Here is a 25,868-nt window from a genome sequence, read left to right as displayed (position 1 = left end):
ATTAGAAAGGCAGAGGGGTTCATGGAAATTGCACCAAATAAATTCCACACTTATCATTCATGGTAGTTTTGTTTGCTTGCAGGGTTTATCTTATACAGTAATTAAGTAAAACAAATACTCGGTAACACATCTCTCTCATTTTGAAATGCTAATTAATTCTATACATACATTCATGCAGCAGCCATGGCAAGTTTCCGCAAAATAACACTTTAACGTTTTATAGATATTAATTGTCCACGTAAATGTCTTTGCATTTATTTAAATGTAAATATGTTCCTGAGTATCTGTGTATCACCGCAGAATAACACATTCCTGCGGAGGGAGCTGGTAGGAACGTTGGGTTGCTCGGTCAATGGCCAGGGTCAACGGCGGCGTGGTGTATTCCGCAAATATGGCCGACTGTGAGGGCAGGCACAAGCCGGCGTGAGTAGGTTAAACGTTGAGTTTTATAAGGGTACCACGGGGTGACCAGCCCCTCCCCACTCAGCCCCACCCCTCCCACCCCCCACCCAGCCCCACCCCACCCAGCCCCTCCCCACCCAGCCCCACCCCACCCAGCCCCACCATGCACGATGGACGGACACAATAATCCCCTGTGGGCTGGTATAGCCAGGAGGTTCCTACCAGTATAACTGTGCTGCTTAAATTGTACAATGCTTTGTACCAGTTCTGGTCTTTTTTCTTCGGTTTCCACTTAAGAGAGTATATCCATCGGCTCTCAAATGACATGAAGGTCTGCGTTAATATATGAAACCGAATTGTATTACCTAATATATTTAATCTGCCTCCTTACAATTGACCCGATAGGCCTACAATTAAAAGTTAATTTTAATTTGGAATTTGTACATGACTGAGAGCACTTGAATATATTTTCCAAATGCGTTTTCTTCGAGTGTATACAATGTACAGGCTGTTTCAGGGATATTATCATGTATTTAGTACTTGGTAACATACACCACTTGATTTATTCACGCACCTTAAAAGGCAAGCGTTATAATACATGAAAACCTTGCATTTCAGTTTGGAAAATAATTCGTTGGCTAAGAATGTTTAACCACTATTTTACCCAGTGTGCATGATCAAGTGCCACTTGGAGGTAAATAATTATGAGTTGTAAGGGCTATTTTCGTGATACATTTGTTGTTAAAGGAAATGTACCAGTGCCACTTTTAGACGCCTGTGCAGGTGTGGCTGTACTTTGTTTAAGCACACATGCACACTCTTAATGGCTGGCAATACTTGGGCCAACTTCATTCTAAAACACATAATTTCCACGCGTAATTTTTAAAATATACCGTACCACAAGCGAACACGGTTCCAATGCAATCAAAGCTAATGTACGCTTGTATAGCATGCTCATTTAAATAATGCACATCTACCACCTGATGCTGGGAATGTTCAAGGCCTGTGGGAGATTAATATGTGGGTGCTACCGTAAGTCCAGCATGAACAGCTGTTCTTTTCCAGTGCCTAATTAGAATAGGAACAATCCAGATTCAAATGCGAGTTGGCCGCAATGGGCCGGTCTACCGAAGTCCTCTTAAAGCACATGCCACCAATATAGTACCTGAAAATGAAACCTGCAAGAATCTACAAGTACATGTTATAACATTAAGTGTCTTCACTTAGCTTTTATGCATTGTCTGCAGCAGTCTAATCTCACCATAAGAAAAGCACATGACCCAGACTGAAATGTACACTTAAAAAACCTCATGATCCCAACTGTGAAGCAACCTTCTGCCGCAATTATCTCCACGCTGCTTTGATAACATAAATATTTTGTTCCATTTCAATTGTCAATGTCTAGTTACCTGATCCATCTCACAGCAGGCGATATACACGGACTAATTGGCATTTTTTCGGACATATTGGCTTAACTTAAATGTAATCTTGACATGCACCGATTAAACGTGCCAATTATTATTCTGCCATGATTATTTGCATAACTCGCAATTTTCAGACCTAAACGTAAATAAAACCATCAGAAATGTTCATCCATGAACACTGCTTTTATTAAACACAAAAGTTGCTCTACTTGTGATGGAAAAACATGTGCAAACACATTACTTTTAAGGACAAAAATATATATACATAAAACACAGATAAATATATGCGCTGTGGGAATTTAAATTAGCAATTAAGACGATGCAAGTCACACTTGTACCTAATTCTGGTTGCATCCTTCTGAGCAATGTTAAACACATTTCCTGGATGACGAGCTCATACTTATTTAATATTAATTTAATTTTACGGTGTCCTTGAGACTGCCCCCCACCAAGGAAATGTGGAACTTACACCAGGAGCTCAAAGCAACCAATGGAGATGACCCACCACCGCATCGCTCGTTTTAAGAGCAGGGAGACTTCGAGTCGTTCATATGTGCTCAGCGAAATGTAGATGATTGATTTGCAGATTGAAAAAAAATTGCGAGCAAACGAGACTGCTTGTTTATCAAGGCTTTGATGATATACACTGTGCCTCTCAAATTATTCATAATAGGGTCAACATCTGTTCTGCTTAAACAAAAAATGTGTTAAGAGTTAAGCCTGGGGGAGAACAATACTCAAATCAGTGCTGGTCACAAAACATGTATGGTTTATTGGTGAAAAAACGAAGGCTGCAGCTTAATATGCTCAAATGAGATGACTGCACACACACTTTCTGTTAACCTCTATTGCTGTGCGACACATTGTAACGAAAGCATTGTTTAAGCATTTAAAACAAGGGCGGGGAACCTTTTTCTGCCAAGTGCCATTGATATATTTATAACATCATTCGCGGGCCATACAAAATTATCAACTTAAAAATTAGCCCGTTAAATTTGGTCAAACATTTAATTAACTCACCCCTAATGCGATGGCTGGAACTGCTTGTCTTTGGCGAGGCGTGTGATGTTAGCTGGTGTTGATAATGTTGCTACACGCAACTGCTTTTCCAGGTTTGCTCCTAGATTTATTGAATTTCGAGTCCCGCCTGCAGTTGCCTTGGCAGGGCCACACCAAATGATTTTGTGGGCCTTGTACGGCCCGCGGGCCGGACGTTCCCCACCCCTGATTTTAAAACTATGTACCTGCCGATCTTATTTTATAATGGCCTGAAATTCAAATTAATGCACAAAGTGTAATTTTAGAATATGCATCAACTCTGTAGCTGTCAAATGCGTGTAAACACATACATTGGGCCACTATTCTCAAATCACTTGAAATACCTTCCATTGCATTGTTATTAATAAATGTATGTGTATAAACTAATACTTGCTTAAATTAAAGCAAAACATCCATTGACAAACTCAACATATAACGCCTTATTAAACCAGTTTCTTATTCAATGGGTGTTTCAGTGAAGTGTTATGCTATCCCAAAATGCTTCTCATATTTTACTGATGACAGTCATTAAAGTAAGGATTTGTAACTCTGAATCGCCATACACCACCACACACCACCACATTCCATTTTACAGCTGCTAAAGCCAATTACGTTAAATAAAAATACACCTGGGCCATGCCAGAAGCGAAAGGCAGGCAAAGGCATAGTTGATTTCACTGAATACACAACACCACGTGTTCATTGGGTGATAGTGTGCCTCTTCGAAAGCACAAAGGAGAACTGGACTCATAAAACGGTCCAACATTGCAATCACTGCTGGTTTGTTTGATAAGCTACTGAATTCACGGTGTGGTCCATATTTGTACAAGACGTCAGCAGCCTATTGACTACTTGCTGTTAACAAACAAATAAAAAAACATCCGATAGCTTGCTTACTGGTTTTCTTGTTCTTTTAGTTTTTGATACGGATTACAATTGCTCCTTCCTTAACACACACATATATAAATACATCAAATCACAAAGGGGAATGCACATGGAATATTCAAGGTATACGTGAATGCGTCAACAGCACGTGGAATAATTACAACAGAGAAGCCAATGCTTGACCCCCTCAGCAGACCACAGCGATGTGCAATCTCACTGTGGGTGAGCGTGTTGTTGCAACACATCTCCTGGGCTGTGCCTATGGCTTGATCCCAAGTCGATATGCATGACGAGCACTTGTGCTTCTCACACAACACTTTCGACCAACCCCACGTGGGGTAGCATCCCAATGACGTTCAAATATAATATAAGCCACTTTGGGTTAACGCACGACACTTGTACGCAAGGCCTCATTTCCGTTGCACACGTGGCACACAGAACAAGGCGTCTCTAGTTAAACGGACTGCAATGCAACTCGGAAATACGCTTTACTAAAATGGTCCGTTAATTTAAAAAAGGGGTATGTATTAACAGGTTTATGGGTGTAAATAGCTTAACCTATATGCATGCCTAACATGCACAAAATGCACAGGCTAAGACAAAGTGTGTTGGTACAGTTTAAATTAACTGCAACATAAAAGGCTTACTCTTGATGAAGGGGTGAAGCATTTGCAAGCAACTTATTTTGTTTTACGCTAAACTGGTATTGAAGATTTGTTTTCAAAACATGTAATTACCTTGTTTTTTGGCTATGTTTAAAAATGATTGTTAATTTCCAGGCTAAGATGGATAGGTAGTGTGGTGGACAGTGGCAGCAATTTCATCAGTGTAGTGTCAATCAAAAAAATACATGTACACATAAAAACTGAAAATAATCCCTTAAAATTTTCAATAGTCCTGGTAATATTTTTTTTTCTGATTAAAGCAAAATGTTCCAAAAAAAACCTCTAAATAAATATTGAAGCCACAGGTGGTCTTAAACAACTGGAATATTGTTTCACTACTTATCAAGAAGGTGCTACGTTTGTGTGCCTTCAAATGGAGGGCATAATTATCCCAATCACCTGAACCCTGCCCATGAGGTAGTGGGTGATGCTGGGAGCGGACAAGGGACTGAACACGTGTGTCAAGGCCACAGTGATGGCCTGACACGGAGGCTGATCTGCTATCGTGGAGGGAGTGGGATATTTACCAAGCGCGTCCATATGTTCTGTCCATCATAAGCAGTAAATAAAGTGGGTTAATAGCATTAGTGAGGTCAAGCATGTGCATTTACGCACATTTTTGTTTGTTTTCATTTATAATTCAAGACATTTTACTGATGTTGATGGGTGATTTGGAAGTTAACACTATTACCATGTGACATTGCTTAGCTAGTACTCCTGGAATCCTGGGATAAAATCCTGAGGCCCCCTCAGGTTCTCACGTGTGGTTTTGATGGTCTCAGCTTAGACTTTTGCACAGCACAAGAAAGAATATTAGGGTTGTACAAGACAGACCATTGAAGATCACTGAATGAAGACCTGCAATGCCACTTGATGGTTGTAACACAGCTTACCGTAAGGTTATATTGTCACAGGGGATTTCAAAATGCCTTACTCTGTGCCGAATGCTTTGTTTTTGCCAATATCAACTGGTGAAAAATTCCAAATCAAAATCTTAGTGGAATAAACAGTACCTTCCTGCACTTCTCCTAAAGTTAGAGCTGTCCAAGGTCACTTCTAGGTAGGGAAACCCACTTCAAATACTGCTTTAATGCTTGAAAACTCACTGGGCCACACACACATACACACTGGTTAGTTTAACGAGGGTGCCCGGGCTGTGGACCAGAGCAGCTCGAGATAAGGCCACTTGGTCTGCAGGCAGCTCTTGACGGGCGTGTCGTCTGTGGAGAGGCCGGCCTCATGGAAGCCCATCACCATGGCCGTGCCCTCCGTGTAGCTCACCTATAGGAGGGGAGCATGGAGGCAAAAGAGAAACTGTTAAGGTTTCAGACAAATAGAGCACGCACATTTGAAGTTCAAGTGTCTCCCTCTCGGATGATGCCAATGTCCAATGATGGCTCGGAGTCACTTTGTAAGAGTTCAAATACTGGTTTGGAGTTGATAGAATCAATACCGCTTTGTGGTGAATCGAACGTTGATGCGATGCCACTGATAACTCCTTAAAAAGCAATATTCCACAACTCACATGCGTGGGTTAGATAAAAAATATTTACCTTCTCCTTGGGACAAGAGTGCCGCAGACCATTGTAGTGGTAAACTGTAAATGACTCAGGAATATTCACTTCCTGTAAAAGAGCAAACCTGAATCAGCATGCTGGTGCACACTAACATAATATTTCACTTGGTCGAACACAATGGATGGTAAGGCGATTAATAAAGAACATGGAAGCTACTTTTAGCTTGAATACCTAAATTCCTTGCAACTGAATAGCAGTGCACAGCATGGGATACCAGAAGCAAGACATTCTGTGGTAGCATTCTATGAAATTTCTTGTCACCTTTATTATACCTCGAGAAATCCCATTCAGTCTTTATTGCAAGGAAAACTTTGAGGGATTATAGTAAATGAAACACGGCAAAAGTGTACAGTTATAAGGTTTAATCTAGAATGTCATCTTTATAAAGTTTAGCTTAATTGTGAAATTATAAATGTAAATGTAATTATTTGAATCTTTCATGCAATGTTTGAGTGACTGCATTGCAGTTAAAAACATTCTCCCACAAGTTAAACAATCTGGGCAATGATTGTCAAAAAGTGGCATGTTGCTCCTACATCTTAAGAATAAACATTTTGAAATACAGAATCGTCGGTTAATGAATTAATGGGACTGATGTTTAACAGTCCCAATGTAAATTATATTCAATGGTACCTGCTCTGGAAAGAACTCCAAGATAAATGGACCCAGTAGTATCAGCCCCAGGCCCTCAGGGTCCAGCTTTGTCTTCATAATGTTGACACTGTAAATATACAAGCACAGAGAACATTCTTTCTAGACTTGCAATTGCTTTCCAGCCTTTTCAGAAACTGAACCCAAGTCAATAAGTAAGTACATTTAAACACCATATCATGTACAATAACTATGACATTATTGTTCATCATAGTAAACATGCAAGCACAAACAATGTAACTTTGTGTAACACTATGCAACACGATTTTTGTTCCTGGGTAGTAAGTGTTATTTTCTAATTGCTTATGCCTCAAATGTATAGAAAATGGCTATTATTCCACAAAAACTTTGCTTTTGTGACCAGGACTTTACGTGAAGGAATGACACAAATGCACACGTCTCATTGAAAATATGTACATTTCAAAATATCACTGTCCTGGTCACAAAAGCAAAGTTTGTGGGGAATAATAGCCATTCTCTGTACTTTTGAGGCATAAGAAATTGGAATATAACACTTACTACCAAGGAACGAGACAAAATTGTTACACAGTGTATAATCAGCCAATACCAAACACAGCACCATAACTGCCATTGTTAACATATTTTTCAACACCAATATTTTTGGAATGTTATCAGTACCAATTTGTCCATGTGTTACTTTATATGACTAAAGTAGGCACCAGTATCATCATCACGATCCATGGCCAGATAGCCCATACATGTCCACTGCACATTCCGTCATTTTTTTTTCCCAATGTGCTTAAGAATTGTTAGGTCTTCCTCTCCTTCCATTTTCCCAAACAACACACTTTACATTTTCCTGTTGTTGTCCATCCTACATATGTGCCCAAATAGTCGCAGTTTCATTTCTCATCACTGCCTGCATCAGGTCTACTATGCGCAACATTTTTCACACTTCTACATTGGTCACTCTTTGGGTTCAGTTTAGATGCAATACATTTGTAATGGCGATCTTAACTCTTGTCAGTCTTTTTCAATGTTCAAGTCTTGCAGGCATACAAAATGGTACTGAACAGGCATATTCTTAAGATTATTCATTTGATTTTGTTGCTGATTCGCTTGCTTCTCCAGGTGATATTTAATCCTACCATTACTCCTTTTCCCTTTGTGATCTTCGCTCTTAGGGTCTTTCGTGAAGTTGTTGTCCCCCATGTCAGTAGACTTCCCAAGTATACAAATTCGTTTACATGGCTGCTTTCTATTACTACTTATTTCTCAATGTCCTCCCTTTCGAACACCATCGTTTTTGTCTTTTCCACGTTAATCTTCAGTCCTGCATCCTTTCCCGACTTATTCGGCTTATGAACACTTTCCTGCAGTAGTATGCAGCTTTCTTCCATCAGACCTATGTCATCTGCGAATCTCAGGATTTGTATTCTTGCTCCTTGCGGATATTCATGTGCCGTTGACTTCGAACTTTCACCTATATCCTGCAGAATCTGTCAGTCATTTCCCTACTCTGTATAATCTTAATGCTGCCCACGTTATATTTATCTTAGTCAAATTGAATGCTGTCTGGAAATCTATGAGAGCTATAAACCAGCCTATTTCTTTCTCTTTGCTTTCTGTATGAGCTTTAACATTAAGATGTGCTGTACTGTGTTCCTATCTTTCATAAACTATGCTTGTTCATCCGCCAAATAATCCTCAGTATGCGCTTTTAATCGGTTTAATAGTCCTATCATTAGTATCTTCCCCATGTGGCATATTAGTGTGATGGTTCTGTATTTTTTTTACATAGAAGTATTTTTTTTTACAGTTTGTTGTTGTTTACGCCATCTTCCTGGGATTCTGCCCAGCAATTAGCACACATGCAATGTGGGGCAACCATGAAATTCTGTGGGATTATTATCTTGACAGCCATATGCAGATGTTTCCTTCAAACATGTACACTCACAACCTCAGAGCTTTTGCTTGTTTTCAGAAAAGCAACGCTATTGCTTATAGCATCTATTGATGGGCATGCACGAATGAACCTTGTGAATATTCATTTCTGAAGTGTAAAAAGAAAGGATGTGCTGTTTAATGCTTCTCTCTTAGCGCAACTGTTCACCAAATCACTCCAAGCCAGTTACCAAGGAGCTCACAGAGTAATCCCTGCGCTCACCTGTATGTGCGTCAATAGGAAATTGTATCACCAATTGTAGGGTAACAATATAACTTGTGCTATCACTCGCAAGAGGAAGTCTTATCGTTCCAGTGTTATAAGGGCGTTTTATACAAATGTTTTACTTGCAATGCTGACGCTCTCTAGGTGGAAATAGCAGCGCTACAGCACTGCAGAAACCAGTGTCTCCAAGTCCCCCAATCTGCAGTGCAACCGCACAATGAAACGGCATTGCCGCCTCATTTGCCAATGTCATTGTCGTTTGTACCTGCCCAGCATGGTTTAGGTACACCAGGTATTTATTTAGGTAAGCTTTTTGGTAGAGTGCTAGAGGATACAGCCAATGCCTATGCTCATGAAGTCAGACCGACATAATTGTATTCACACAAATCTGCTACATTGACTTAACGTGTATTATGTTAAGTTTTATATATTGCGTGATATATGCAAATTGCATATCACAACGATGAGGAACCAGGTAGGCTGGAATGCCCAAACGGTATAGTCCTCGATATATGATGGTGTTTTCAGCCAATACATGTTTTTGCATGTGGGGGAAAAAAAGCTGGAGCACCCACTGAATACCAACGTGTGCGAGAGAGCAACACTATCTCATACAGGAGCGACAGATGATGATATTAGTCCACACTTTGCTGGAGCACATTCTCCTGACAAGCCAGAGTTATGGCACCTTGATGCCCACCATCACCTCTACATTTCTGCATTACAGGCATGCATCACCAATTAAACACATTCTAGATTTGAAGCTTTCGTGACTGCAAGGATTCATACTCTTTGTTTTTTTCGGTAAAGTCACGTAGGTGAAAAAATAAAATAAATGAAAACTAAATTAAATCACGTTTCGGGTGCAACATAAGCGTCCGTCATCAGGTGGGAAAGCATAGTCTGCTGCTAATGCAGACTGTCTGCATCAACGTCGTGATTTAATTTAGTTGTTTTCATTCATTTTATTTTTTCACCTACGTGAATTACCGAAAAAAAACAAAGAGAATTAAATACATATTATAAACTTGTGTATTTTAACGTTAACTATTTGAATATTAACTATATTGCAAATACTAGCTTTTTGTTTACTATTAGTGCGTTTAATTATGTGTTTACTCTCATCAGCATTATCATTGGTCATAAGCAATCCACTGCTGAAAGAATGTATCCACAAGACATTGCAATTTCTCATCAAATGCCGGCACACAATCCGATCACTCCATCTCCTTGGTGGACGTTCACCTCATCTCAGCAGTGTTGGTATGCTCTGATAAAGTTACTCAACTGGTTTTTCCAGTGACATCGATCTTGCTGTTTCCCTTCCACACGCGAGTTTTTGGCGCTTAAGGGGAACTGGACAATGCTTTTATTTATAGCCTCAATCGTGAATGGGAAAAATCCCAGAAACCAAAACTAACAACTGGTCTCATATCATTACAGTATTCCAGATAACCCTTGATAAGGCAATAAGGAATTCCAATAGACCCTCAAGTTGTGACACGTGCTCTATTGTACCTTGAATGTGAGAAGGAATCTTGATTATTGCATGTGCTAAATCTAAAAATATGTCTCGACTGTTAGGCTACCTATAATAATTCCATGAGAACTTTATTTAAAAGTAATGTTTTTTCTTCACATGTATATAACCGATTATAAAATCCACTTTTTATCTCGGTCACGACGTGGCTCGGCTGCAAACAGTGAATGTAATTGTGTTCTAGAATGCTGCACTTGCTGCCTGAAATAATTATCAGATGAGGTCACTCACCCCAGTGTCCAGAAGAGTTTATATTTACTGTATCTAGAGGGGAACCACGAGTGTAAACATTATCTGTGCGCAGGTCCTGCAAGGAGCCCCAAGTAATGCTACTTTTACACTCTACAATTGCAAATGAGAACTAAAAACATTCTGGTTTCCAAGCTACATTTCACATAGTGGATGACACGTTTTTTCTTTTCAGGATGACAGTTTTAAAACTCAGGCTTCCCCACGAGGAAACGGGGCAGATTTGCAGCCATGCAGATTCAAAGAGCCATCTCTGCTGTACTGGAAACCCACCATATAGTCGGCTGCATCTCACTATTTTTGCTTCCTTGCTGTGCAGCATGGAAACAATATTCAAGATGCACTTGCAGCCTAATCTACCTAAAGCCTTTAATGGAATCACTTCTCGCGTGCAGCAGAGCATGGCCATGCAGGTATGACATTTGGAAACAAAGCATCTGTCAACTCTTAAAATAGCACAGGGCTATGGATGGTTACATAACATGTGAATGTGTGACCACCTACAGTAGACTCAAATAATGTGGTTGAAAATTGTAGTGAGATGAGATAAGCGCGTAAAGTTTATAAGTAGCATGGGTGTGGCCATGAACCCAAATATTTACATCCGCAATGGAGCTCTTGGAATGCACTATTCGAGGGGGAATAGTTGTTCAGAAATGCAAAAAATGGCAAAGTTGGTTGTTAAAAGTTTTACTATGTTAGTATAAAAATATCATTATTTATGTCTTCTTTATTTGCCTGTAATTGTGGTATTATTCCAAAATGCAAAAAATAAGATGTTTACTGTTAAAATGTTGCAGTTGAGGATTATTTAAAAGTGTTTCTCTTCATGTCTACAGATACGTGTTAGGAACAGCTTCATATATATACACCACCTTACATGGGCTTTACACGTTACTATAGAAGTAACTGTTAAAAATGTTTCAACCCACTTGTTAATCGACAAACGGACGAATGGCATGTTGGTCTCAGGGGTTGTTTGACCATACTTCACTATGCTCATCAAGTGTGGCTTGCTGGCCCCAAGACTACATAAGTATAATTAATTTCTGTCCATCGTGTTCACGTGATCCCAGGTTGAGATGCCCCACCTTATGAATGTGGACGTGTAAAATTACATTTGTTATCCAAAATCAACTATTGCCACTATGTAATACTTCAATTTCAAAAGATCAGCCAAGTCTTACTTTGAATAGACTGCAAATAAATAAAAATGTCTCAGGAAATAACATGTCTGGTGAAGAAACTTTCATAATAAATACAGGAAACACCCATGACTTGCCCCAGAAACCTCAGGGTTAAAACGTGCTCATTGTGTTTCTGAATTGCTATGATAAATCTGGCAGCAACTGCATGATGAATTAAAAAATTTAGTAGTCATAGGTTCGAGGCTCAAAGTTTAACCTCACCGCAATGCATGAACTGAGTCATGAAATATTTTGTTGATTTCGAAGTAACTGGTTTCTAAACGCCAATGCTAATTTTACACAATAACGTTTTACAAAGTTAAATGAAAAACATTCCCAAGACTGCCATGGTACTGTTTTTAGATATTTGTATCGTAGCTAACCGGCCCTAACAAATTATTCAAGACATAAATCACACACGACTAGCTTAAAAGTCTGATTGATAATATAAAATTAGAATGGAGAGGTAAAGTAATGCGTTTCAAGCACTGTAATTGATCCAAACACACCCTTGTTTTGTACCTGACAGCACAATCAGGTCATTCACATTGGTAGAAAAAGCATTGTTGGCTCAACCATTTGGCATCAATTGGCAAGCCCACCTGTGTTAACAAAATCCTCTGTATGGAAGTCACTTACTACTCAGGGTCGGCAAAGAGATCCAGGGTTTTCATAAGATCCTCAAGCATAGAGTCCAGGATGAAGCCATTGTCTAAGCAGATTCAAGACACACATCCCAAACAGCATCTTGTTAGGCAAGTAACTGTTGGAAAAGTGCAGTGTTAATCAAACATTCAGTATATCTCCCAAATACAGTTGTTGGTAAATGAATAGAGAAAAATAGTCGAGGGTGAATTGACCGAAGATACAGGGGGTGTTTCGGTAGTTTTTGTGGGAAACAGATACCAATAACGATTACAAATGTACGTGGGTAAACATTAAAACTAGTTGCTGAAATATTAGTTTTCATATCATGCACCATGCAATGAGACAAACCTGCTTGTTCCAGCTATGCTATTATGCCCTTGTTGAAAACCACCAACACTTTTTGTTTATCCCATAGATTTAACAACATTCACATAAATGTATTCTCGATGTTTTATACCTAACTGGACTTGTTTTTTTCTTCCCAAAATCAAAACAAGCCAAAGTTAATTCAACTTTAGTTGCAATGCGCACCCAATCTCAGATATTCTTTTTGAAAACACTGGAATAAAAATACTTCACTGAAATGGGAAAAATATGCTTTGTTGAGTCAATATCCCTCATTAAAACCAAACAAATGTGACTTTTTGATTGATGCCCACACACATGCACAAATCAAACACATTAAAAAATCTAAGATCAAGCTTGTTTGCACTTTTGAATCCAATGGAGTTTGGATTAGTAGTTTTACTATAGGCTCAATCTGCTGTAGCCTCAAACACAACAGTCATATTTCGATTTAAAGCTTTCGTGACTGCATGGATTCATCTTCTTGGTTCTTTCGGAAAAGTCACAATTGTAAATACAATAGTGAGAATTGTATTTTATTTTGTTTTATTTTATTATTTCCCTTCTACGTGACTTTACCGAAAGAACGAAGAAGACACAACAGTCATGTTTTTGTGCTTCTCGTGCATAATGGGTAATTATTAGCAGTGTTGATATATATTAAATTGTGTTTTTACGTAGTTTATTCATTTTACAACAATGCACGTATCAGCACAACACATCACTCGAGATGTATGCTTACACAATGGCAAGTCTAGACTTAGTACTTGAACAACTGCATCAAGTAATGGGCAAGGAATTGTCTTTATCACTAAAGTGACTGGCAATGGTGTTAAATTGGACTGAAAATACCTTAAATGGCTACCTTAAAAAACATTGCTAATGTGAAAGAATATCACAAAAAACTGTCATAACGAAAAAATTGTGCTTACATTTTTTTGGCAATCAAAAGATCTCATGTTTTACAGCACATGCAAAAACATGTGTGTAACATTTACACTAGATATATAATTACAATCAATCTATTTATAACTTTTCCAAACCTAGGAAAAAAATACAGTGCTTGTTAAGGCATCAAATCAACCAATCACAATTACTTAAAACATTTAATTAATTCTAGCGTTTGTTACTAAACTGCTTCATGAAATATTCCCTTTGCTATGTTGATCCTGGGGGCTCTTATGCCCATACTTTATGAAAGGGGCCTGGGATCAGGACAATTCAGTTTGATTCTTATCAATAGAAATTGGGTTCATGTGTGCTCACCATTGTTCAACCCCAAATACATTGCATGCAGCATAAATTCTAATTGTCGATCAGGAAGAAAGAACGTCAATTAGGAGAGAGTGCACTGCTGTCGTAGTTCTTGCTGTGGTTGTCCCACCTGATGACAATAGCTTATGTTGCGATCGAAACGTCGTGATCTATTATTTTTCTACCTACGTCACTTTACCGAAAGAACCAAAGAGTATGGATTCCTGCAGTCACGAAAGCTTCAAATCAAGATAGGAGAGAGTGTGTTTTACAGTACATGCACACACAAATCTAGTGTTTCCTTGCACAATGAGATCACCAGCTTTAAACGCTGATATAGGATACAAACTAGATTTGTCATATGCTCCACAGGTCCATGACAAAAAGGCGATCTCTTCGCAATGAAAATCAAAGCACGCAGGGTCAGCTTACATTGCAGCAAATTGCTCTGACGGATACTGTTTAACTTGCGCTCAGGGGTAACGCAAATGCCACCTCTGATTGCACCTCCATGCTTCATGTCCCTTGACATACTGACATCAGCTGATTGGCTCATCGCAAGTAGAAAGCCAGATGTTTTGGATTGCCCACAGTAAGACATCTAAATGCCATTTAGTGAGCGGAAAAAACAGGAATTACACTGGATTACATGAATTAAAAATGCTGTATGAAAAGCTTGAAACTGTATCACTATGATCTGTGTATTAGTGGGAATTATTTAATGAAAAAAAATCACAAGGCAGTGAGAGAGAACATCGATATTCATTCATAAACTAGGTGAAAGGCAACTCAAGATCAACAACTGTTGTCGCAAGCGAAGCGTGAAAATATTATTTCAATAAAAAATGACAATTTGGTTGCAGAACTTTAAAACGTTTAATTTGGAAAGTGGCAGGATTGAACAACCACCTAAGCTCTACAACTACCTTTTAAATCACTCTTATCTGGCATCTATTTGACTGTGACCAATCTTGACAGCATTTTTAGGGATGGCGCATGACAACGTCTCACTTGGGACTGTAGTCCGTTCATGTCAAAGGTTAAAGTTATACGACGACTAAAACATTTCATTTGAATATGTGTCACCCATGATCCCTACAGCCATGTTGGGGAACTGTGACATGATATTTAACTTTTATACACCCACTGTCTTGCTCGGGAATTATTTTAAAATAATAGATGAATAGTAAAAGTGGATTCTACAAAGATGCGTTTAAATAAGTTATTACTGGTAATAATTCAGTAAAATAGCAAAGAATTACCCATGACGATAACATAACATTATATTGACTTATATTCTTACTATATATCATGCACTGTACACCTTGGAATATTGTTTGAGGATGCATTGGAATCAAAATGCTGAAGCAGAGATAAGCAGAGGTTTGAGCGCTTGTGGAAATCTTGGTTTGTTTTTATGTTGACTTAAAGCTTTCGTCACTGCAGGAATTCATACTCTTTGGGTCTTTCGGTAAAGTCACGTAGATAGAAAAATTATATTTATTAGCTGGTAGAATAATATTTATTATATTTATAATTATAATAATACTAGCTGTACTACCCGGCTTCGCCCAGGACTTGGATCCACCACACCCGGCCGCCTTTGTCTCCCCAGTGGCGATGTTCACACACCACAGCAGTTACTCGTTTTGAGGCTGAGTCGACCTAGGGGAGGCCTAGGACCGGTTGAAATAATCGTGACCGGTGGTGACCGTGAGCTGGGATCGAACTCGGGTCGCCGGGTTCGTAGCGCAGCGCGCTAACCACTACACTACGCTTCCACATGCGCGGGTCACGTGACAGATTTGACGTCACAGCTCACTTGCCGTGCAAAATATATATGCATTATTGAGCTCTCCCCTGCCCCCCCCCAAAAAAGTGTATTTTCAAAATTTTTGCATGGTTTACAGTCTGGAAAGTACCCACATGGCAAATTTCAAGTTTGTTGCATGTCGGGAAGTACGCTAAACATTTTGAACAGACACATAATCACAACTTTTCCTTTTATATATAGGGAGATTTATAATATATATTTATTATTTTTCTATCTACGCGAGTAATAAATAAATATATTCTATCTACGTGACTTTACCGAAAGACCCAAAAAGTTTGTATATATGTGTTAAATGAACATACAAGTACGCATGATTTATTTAATAATGGATAGGCACAATATTACGAGCAGCATTTAATAATGTGAGCAATTACACTGGGTAGAGTATGAATAATAAAAATGCTAAAAATAGACACCATTACGAACAGTGAAAGTGTATATTTTGGCATCATGAGAGCTTTATAAGAACCAATTTTGTAAAATCTGAGGTGAACCTTTGTCATTCTTAAGCAATGAGTGTGCTTGTTTGTAGTCTACAGAACGCACGCCTGCCGCACAGCTCCATCTCAAACTTAATTTGGAGCTTTCGTGACTGCAGGAATTACTCTTTGGTTCTTTCGGTAAAGTCACGTATAAATATAAAATAAGAAAGTATTACATTTATTTAATTTATTATTTTCTCTTTATACGTGACTTTACCGAAAGAACCAAAGAATAGCTCCATCTCACTTTAATGCATGTTAGCCTATGGCCAGAGTCTCACTTGTAACCACTGTTGAGAGGACCACACAGGTAGCTTTGTTGGCAATTAAGCGTGAAGTTACAGACTGCGCTCTACATACATACCACAGCAGTGCAAACTGCCCGACCAGCTGCACACAACGCCAATGCACTTAAAACATGAAACATGTCTGATCCCAATCGCAATGAACAGCAGCAGCACAACCTGTTAAACAGAGACCCTGGAGTTTTCTTGGAATGAGCATGTCTCATTATGGTTATCTGAAAATCTTTAGGCTCTGTGGTCTGCAACTTGCCTTACTTATCAGGAAAAGTTGGGCAATTACCATGCCAAAATCACCCCTCACACTACTTCAACCAGGCTTTCAGAACATATGATAAATATTAACTAATATTTGCCACTAGCAGGTGAAAGCCGATGCTTCTTTGCTGCTGTCTGTGTTCCAACAAGTATTATGCTTCTATGGGCCATCGTAAATAGACCACAATAGATAAAGAATTGCATTCAAAATATTTTGTTTATAATTGATACACTGGTATGTTACATGACAATATAGGCAAGAACCTCAAACCAATATTAGCAAGTTAATGACCCACATACCCTACCAGTTATACCTACAAGTCACTTATTGTGAGCTCTTTCATGCTTTTGAGCATGGCTGATGTGTCCTTTGAAATAGGACCCAGGTCAAAGCCAGTAAACAGTCTTGGTGCCCAAAATGGCCAACGCGAACACTCAAGTGTCCCCCAAACTGGTTTAAAATAGAAAATATAACAGTTGGGCTGACACGCATGCACCCAGGGCTCGTCACAGTGGGAAGAAAGCTCACTCACCTTCCGGGTCAAAGCTCTTGAAGACCCTGCGCGCATGTTCAGTGGGTGACTCGGACGCGACCACGGACAATTCCTGTGAGAGCAAGCAGACGGCAGTGGTCAGCACATTCATACCACTGCCAAGCAAATAACCGGCATTGTGAAACTACTATATACAGCACCTCCTCTTCATTAACACATCCCCCCCGTTGAAAGAATGTACTCAGCGAGGAGTCAGGTTTGAGAGTGTGAAGGCACGTCATGTGTGGGTAGCTGCTATTGTAGGCAAGGTAAACGAAGACGGCTGGCCGAAGATAGAGGCCAGCCTGAAAAAAACACACATGCACGCAGACCGAGAAACATCTGATGCCGATTGCCATAATAAGCAGAGCACAATTGAAAATGTATGTATCTATTATCCACTTATACCACTCTATTGATCGATGGAGCTTAGCAATAAAATTGCAGTGGACATCTTCTCAGGCATGTCCACTATTTTGGCTGCCACTCCATCGTAAGTCCTCACCATTGACCATCATCCCTCCTCACGATTTGTCCTGCCCAAGCCCACTTACTTTTTCTTATAATTGTTTATTTTTTAATAGTCCATCACGCCTCTTATGCTAGCTTAAAAGAAAAAAAATATTATTGGAAAGAATCCGTCAACTTTTGGAAGGAAACATGTCTGTGCCATATGCTTGGTTCTTTCGGTAAAGTCACGTAGAAGGGAAATAATATTATTTTTTATTATTATTTCCCTTCTACGTGACTTTACCGAATTATTATTTCCCTTCTACGTGACTTTACCGAAACAACCAAGAATATGAATCCCTGCAGTCACGAATGCTTTAAATCAAAATGTCTGTGCCACTTGTTGGTTGAAGGTAGTTTTTGCCAAGAGCCACCAATGAAGTTCAACATACATAGGTTAAAACTTGAAATGGTGGCAGCTGCTGCAGACGTTATATCAAAGTCAAGAAATTATATAACATACAGTTGTGGCAATGGCTGCATACAAGTCTACACAAGTGTTTGGATACTGATGTATTCCATTTGAGGCTCAATCTTGATCAAGTGTAGAATACAGTGTAGTAACACACCAGAGCCGACAGGCTACCGAACCCTTTTTTCAAAATGTATTCTGCACGGTATCCATGCCACACAACCACGTGCCCCTGACCCACGGGATGAGAACCTCTGCGTTAGGCTAGAAATTCAATCAAAACACCACTCCCGAAACCTGCCAGGTGGTGCGTAATGTCTGAACCCTTGACAACTCATCAACATGAGTCACCTTTCTGAAGCAGATGGCAGCCCCTCTGTTAAGACTACCATCAGTATTGACGTTGTGCTCTAGTAACATGCAAAGGCTAAGCATGACTCTCCTAGCATGCACCGTTTGCGTGTGAGTGGGCAGGCACTGCAAAGGGCATATTAATCTAGAAACAGGAGAGCGCCTGCACCTGCTGCAGACGTCACTTTTTGGCATCTGCTACCATCTGTGTGCCTGTGTAGGAGGCCCCTGCAGCAATGCAATGGCCCTTTAGGTCACACATTCTTAAGTGTCGGCAACGTAGGCTGCCGTGCAGGGATACACCCACAGATTTAACCGAACGGGATAACAACATTTGTCATAGCAGATGAATAGGTTGTCCATTTCTTATATGTTTTTTCAGTGAATAAATACACAAAGAAAGTCAGAGTACAGACTCATTTATAATTTCACAATGTTTTTATAAATGCCCGTTGAGAAATTAGGTGTAACAGTGGGATATCGCTGCTGCAAGAGTTAGGGGCCTTACCAAAATAATCTTCTAAAGGTTTGTACAGTAACATGTTGGCTGGAAAAATAAAATAAGTTTAAAGAATTGCACAGAAGTATTCATGATATATTACTCAGTTGTCCTACGTTAATACATTATGTTCAAAATGCACTTATAAAAGATAAATAATCCACTGACATGTAATCCACTTTGATAAAAAATAAAATCAATAAGAAAAATACATGCTAAGGGATTGGCCAGGCATTATATTACAGGACTTTTCTGACAGTTGAGACTAAAAACAGCTTTCCTGAATAAAATAAAATAATTCATATTTTAAAAAAACTATTTGTTTACTTATAGCCATTAATTCAACAGATAAGTACACACTGATATGTTTAGAGTAAAATAAATAAATCCTAACATTTTCTGTATTCTTCATGTGTCCCATTAAATGCTTTTATGGGAATACATCTATATATAAATCTACTTTTTAGTGGAACAAAGTCCAATTTTATTTGAAAACAAATGCCAAGATGGTTCAAAGGCTAGGTTATTTGTAAAGAAATGTGAACTCAATACAAATTGGTAGCCAGGAAAAATCAATGATTAAGGTCTCCTCCCATCATTATCAGATTATTATAATTTTTGAACAAGGAAGCAAAGGTAGTTGGCGTCCCGTTTTTAAAGGTGCGGTCTTTGCAATACATCATTGTTCTTAAGGTGAAAAATGCTTGTTTATTATTGTTCCTGCTATAGATGGTGACTGGAAGTGATGCATTCACTTAACGGCTCCTAAAATATGGATGAGTTTACATTGAATTCTTCAGCAAGAAAATTGTTTTCATGCCTTCAAGACTATACTTAAAGTTTAAATTTATAAAGACAAACCTTCACATGGCTTAGTTACATACTTGTGCTATTTCGATAGTAATGTTAACTTCTTTTCAACATCATTTAACAGACATACATCAATTACCATAACCAATGCCAGTGAATTGGGTATAGACCTTAGAGGTGCAAGAAATCAGAAAAATAGTGGTGGCCTGAAAAAGTCATTCTGGAAGCTAGCACATGATTAGAGATGGCAAGAATGCTACATCACTAAGAGACACAGTGCCCACCCAGAAGTCGAAAACCCCAGAACCCTGTTCACAGCTTCAAGTGCTAATTCAAGAATGCGCAACAACTCCAGGCCTGTGTGTGCAACAATGATGTGTTGTTTTCATGAACTCTCTGCACAAAGGCCGAGTGTTGTACACAAAAAGACAGTGCAAGGGACGGGCACGGATAGAAGCAAAGTCTGCGCACAACACACGTGACCCAAGCCTGAAACAAAAAGCAGGAGTCATTTAATTAGCCGAATGTGTCTCTTGAGCGTGACAAGGCTCTGAAACGCACATTTGTCCTGGGGTGTGGGTTCCTGACCCATCCAGCTGGGGGTCTAGGGAATGGGATTCATGAGTGAGATAGTAGTGGTGGGGTAGCCTTAGGAGGGACGGTCCCGTATGAGTGGGTGCGAGCCCTCAGTCAGCCCTGCAGCAAAGCGAGAGACTGAAATGCACAAGCCTTTGTTCCCACACACGGCAGGGGCTGTCTAGCCGCGCTGTCAGGTTGGGATCGTTGGAGGGGGGGAAAGATTGGCCACCCTCTTGGTATGACCTCATTACTTCAGGCTCACTGCATAAATACACACCAGAGGAGGGGAAACGTATACCATTATATTGGCCATAACTCCATTTGCCCTTTGACAAAAAGGGGGCAAAAATAATACTGAGCATACTTTTTGGACACCTTTTCAGCATCAATGAAGATAATACATGCATATGGACCTGAAATGGAGGAATTAAGGGCTTCATTTTAAGCTGCTATCAGTAAGAATTTAACCTTATTTTCTCAAATATGGTTGTTATATAAAATGGTATTAAAAAAAACAAGCGTGATTCTCATGTTAAGATGCATGATTTTTGTGGCATGTTGACAGATTAAGAGGGCTAATCTCCATAAGGTCACAGATGACCCAGTATTTTTTTCTTAGAATTTACAGACAAGTGGCAACAAAGTAAGGCAAGCCATAAAACGTACGAGTTGCTAATACAGTAAAATCTTGGATTGTGAGCATAATTCGTTCCGGAAACGTGTTTGTAATCCAAAGCACTCGTATATCAAAGCACTCGTATATCAAAGCACTCGTATATCAGTTGTGATCACGTGACGCTCGGCAGACAAAGCGTATACTTCTACTCGTATTGCAAGACCTCGCTCGTTTATCAAATTAATATTTATTTAAAAATTTTGCTCGTCTTGCAAAACACTCGCAGACCAAGTTACTCGCAATCCAAGGTTTTACTGTACAGCTCCTTGGTTCTTTCGGTAACGTCACGTGACTTTACCGAAAGAACCAAAGAGTAATTCCTGCAGTCACGAAAGCTTCAAATCAAATACAAAAGCTACTGTTTGTTTTAATTAAGCAACAAAGCTGACAAGCCAACATTTTCACGAAGAACTCTAAATAATCAGGCAGAGAACAGAAGTAACACAATAAACACGCTTATATCATACATCTGTCCCTCCAAATACAAACAAGTTTTTTACACAACCCATGAGCCTCACAGCCTTCTGGGAGTGCATAATTTCAGCAGCATTAATTAAATGCGAGCAAATTCTGGAACGTTTTGACCAAGTGGCTCACCATTGTTATCCACAACAACACTAATGGTTATTTTAATTCTCACAATATCCACTGGTGGTGCAATGTACGACGTTGACATCATAGGCACATTTCTTTTAAATCGGAGTCAGCTATGAAACAAATAGTATGCCTCTCACAATGCCATTCCGCTATTATTGTGCTGCTCTTAAAAGCACACTTGACAGTTTCTGGATTAGAAAACATCTTTAAAAGTAATAACTAGCAGTAACTTGCAAAGAAAATCAAAGATTAACTTACAGTTACATGCTAATTTCTCACTTTAACATCATGCTAATCTCTCACATTATCATAGCTACTTCCGTGCCCAGTTACATGCTGATTTCTCACTTTAACATCATGCTAATCTCTGACATTAACATAGCCACTTCCGTACCCAGTTACATGCTAATTTTTCACATTAACATCACTCGACCCAGCTACTCCTTTATAACCCTTGGGCTACACCCATTTCAAACCTTTAAAACAGTCTGCATCAGCAGCAGACCATGCTTTCCCACCTGATGATGGACGCTTGTGTTGTGCCCGAAACGTCGTGATTTATTCTATTTTATTTTTATACCTACGTGACTTTACCGAAAGAACCAAAGAGAGTATGGATTCCTGCAGTCACGAAAGCTTCAAATCAAGATTACACATTTAGATAAACTACTGCAAAAATCAAGCATCATAAACAATTACATGTGATTTAGCAAGAACCAGTTGATATGCAAGTCATTGATTCCAGTGCTAGTAAAGTGTAATATGACATGGTTCTGGATTTCCGAAAACAAAACTGGAGGTGAGCTATATTTGAATGGAATTCTATTGGTACTTGTATATAAATGTGTAAGCACTGCCTTATAAGGACAAACTTAAACATAAATGGCGAAACAAAAATGACAATGTGCCATAAAACTGAGTCCCATATGTGCAGAACACATCCACTCACCCGCCACCACAGGAAGGGCAAAACCTACTACCGTGTGATGAAAATGCTTAACCTTGTGGTCTTTATGGGTCCTGAATGTTTGGCTTCGCTTTATTAAGACAGCACTGTCACTGAACCATGAAATTGAACCCAAAAGAGAAGAAAGGTTGTTTTGTAATCTCTTAACTGTAGAAACGAAAGACATTTTTTCTCATTTGATACGTACAAAAATAATTTAACAACTGACTGTCATTGATTGAACCAAGTGATGGCCCACTGGCATTTCATAAACCAGCAAAGCTAAGTGGGACATTTAATAGTAATATTTACAATGAGTGAACAGAATATGTAATGATGACATTTGGGAAACATGTTATAACACTGGCACAGTATACTAACAGAATCATTAACATTAAATTAACAATAACGCTAAAACAGAGTTGGGGAAAAATTAGTGCTCAACATATACACATAGGCACATGAGCTGAAATGTCAAACAGTTAGTAAGTGGTGTCGCCATATGGATATTTTAAAAATATGCAATTATTTTCTGTATTGGCAAGTGGATACAAATGGAAATATGATTTATGATGCGTTACTCTTCTCGTACAAATAACAAAGGCAACTTATACTGTAAACAATACATGTTGAATTAATTAACACAGTGAGGTACAGCGCTAAATCAAGGCGACTCTTCACTAAGCTCTAGTCACCGTTAGAAATGAGATTGATAAAAAAAAAAACTGGTGAATAAGTGTTAATCAATTAAATGCTGCAGCAACAATTGGCAGGGGAGCAAGCAGTGGCTACATCGGGAGAGGCATCGGCAGCAAACAGCAACTTCCGCTCAGTAATGAGCAGCGGGGAAGCAGGGCTCCGTAAACGCTTCCTTTGGTCGGAGATGCCTTGGCCAGCGCGTGCCGCCACCCCATTAACAGTGCTGGTCACATGGGCCTAGAGAGCTGCATGGAATGACCTCTCGGCGACACCCACACTTGTGCCCTACACGTCCACAGGGCCTTCTTTGAATAGAAGAAAGCGCTAGTCGGGAACTAAGAGTCTTGGACTAGCACTCAATGCTGGGTGGAAAAATGTCATTGCCTTCCGGCATGATGCGATTAGTCAACAGACAGCTTGTTGCCTCTAACCCGACAGTGCAAACATTGTGGGGATTTGTGGATGATAAGAGTGTTATACAATTATTTAAATGCAAGAAAAGCCACAGTACCAATAGCAATGTTCACTTGCCAATCAAATTGTCCTCCTCAATGAAGCCAGCTTTTCTATAGTGTCCACGTTGTTGTCTAAATGAAGATGTTTTACTTACTTAGGTTGGTGGATCAGAGATCATGACTTGTGCATGAAACATGAAACACATTACATCGACAATTGCTATACTACCTGCATGATTGTGTGTTATTTATATATATATGCATGGGTTTTCCTCGGTACACATGGAAACTTAATACTTAAACAAAAAGGACCAACCATTTCAAACAGGACCTTTCTTAACACAGGTTATCACAGCCAATATCATGATTTATAAAACTTTTTGGTTGAGGCCACGTAGTGACCTGACCAAATCTGTGCCATTAGGAACCCTTCACCACCCAACACAGCTGAACAAATTCATCGTCACGTATACAAGTATTTAAGGCACCAATTATATATGTTTCAGCTCAATGTTCGGTTGAACAATCCTCACAACCAAATGTAGCAATCAGATACGATGCTTTATTTAAAATGCATCAAACAGTATCAGGACAAGATCCAGAATGTCAGTCCATGAAGTCAAGGGACCATTCTGATAAAAAAAAGTATTGCTTTCCTTGGTAAATAAACTACTATTAATATTATATGTTTTTCGAAACACAATGCACAACTGCTGTTTTATCCTTGATACAACGTAAAGTTTCAACATTGTTTAAGGTTTTTAACACATGGATGGGAACTGAGCCATGGTACATAAATAAATCGGAACCCCTGACTAAAGAAAATGTAAAAATAAAATAACTGTTCCCACAGGCCCTGAGCCAGAATTTTACGGCATATTTGTTTTATACAGTGCACAAACAATGCATCTCAATCACCCCTTAATGATAACTAAAATTGTGATAACATTTGCAAGACAAAAATCGATATTGAAAAGGTCATTCAACTACCAAAAATTGACCCTTACATCACATGAGAGGAATTACATTCTTGAGTCTCAATGAATAAGCAGGCCCTGTGCAAAAAAGTGGTACAACCAACGCCATTCATGCACTCTCAGCCCCAGGAATCTGATAACCCGGAAGGTCAGTGCCTTGGATTCTTTCAGACGGACACAGGCTACACACAAAACAGTTAATCGTGTCAGCCTCCATGGGAAGACGTATGATCAGCAAATGGCTACAATGAATGTGATGGATCACAGACGTGTGGTGCACACAACGACTGGGACACTTGGGCAAACTGCACGATATAATTGGTAGTAGCAATGCTGGCCAAAGCGGAAGACAAGCCCAAGGGAATTAGTCACTTATTTGTAAGAAATGATATGTTGGTTGTGGTTTTGGCATCTGTGTCTAGACAGAGACATTCTGTCGCAGATCATCCTGCAACGGAAGCTAAAGAGATAGATATAGAACATGTTCGTCATAAGCATTAGCCTGAGATCCTTCAATGACCTATCTTACATGGACGTAGCTCTCTTACAAGCATACACCACACCTTGTCCAATGTTTTTTTTGTTCAAACAAATCCTACTAGAGTATATACCTCCAGAACGCCCATTGGTGGAGTTATTTTCTTTTTGACTCAAATGCCTTATTTTAAAACAAAGCATAACAAATGTTCATCACACAAACGGGTGGCACAGAGGATGAAGCAGCCAATGCCTATGTTTGTATTGCCTACAATCTACCAGAGGCAGTGCTGAACTATATTGGTTGTGCACTTCTCCCAGGCTATGGAGATGAAACGTTGTTTTTACCTATCTACACAATGAATCCTGATAGTGGACCCGTACTGTAATGTTTTCTTTATACAACCCACAAGAACAAATATGATATTCAAACGCATTAAACAAGAAAATGTATTTACTTTGGGTGGCTATCTGT

General features: G+C 39.2%; 1 protein-coding gene across 1 annotated transcript in view; it reads right to left on the bottom strand.

The window, feature by feature from the left end:
* Positions 1-1,994: 1,994 nt before the first annotated feature.
* Positions 1,995-25,868, bottom strand: part of MINDY3 (MINDY lysine 48 deubiquitinase 3) — a 59,416-nt gene continuing 35,542 nt past the window's right edge. The window contains exons 11-15 of the mRNA XM_061556068.1: positions 17,406-17,478; positions 12,389-12,461; positions 6,625-6,712; positions 5,968-6,039; positions 1,995-5,695 (exon numbers count right to left, since the gene is read on the bottom strand). Of these exons, the coding sequence (XP_061412052.1) occupies positions 5,546-5,695; positions 5,968-6,039; positions 6,625-6,712; positions 12,389-12,461; positions 17,406-17,478 (456 nt within the window). The 3' untranslated portion in view covers positions 1,995-5,545. The remainder of the gene's footprint in view (positions 5,696-5,967; positions 6,040-6,624; positions 6,713-12,388; positions 12,462-17,405; positions 17,479-25,868) is intronic.

Source organism: Lethenteron reissneri, chromosome 21 (genome assembly GCF_015708825.2).
Source record: "Lethenteron reissneri isolate LAM-NWPU_2019-01 chromosome 21, ASM1570882v1, whole genome shotgun sequence".
In the NCBI taxonomy this organism is placed as follows: domain Eukaryota; kingdom Metazoa; phylum Chordata; class Hyperoartia; order Petromyzontiformes; family Petromyzontidae; genus Lethenteron; species Lethenteron reissneri.
This window is presented reverse-complemented; position numbering and strand designations above follow the sequence as displayed.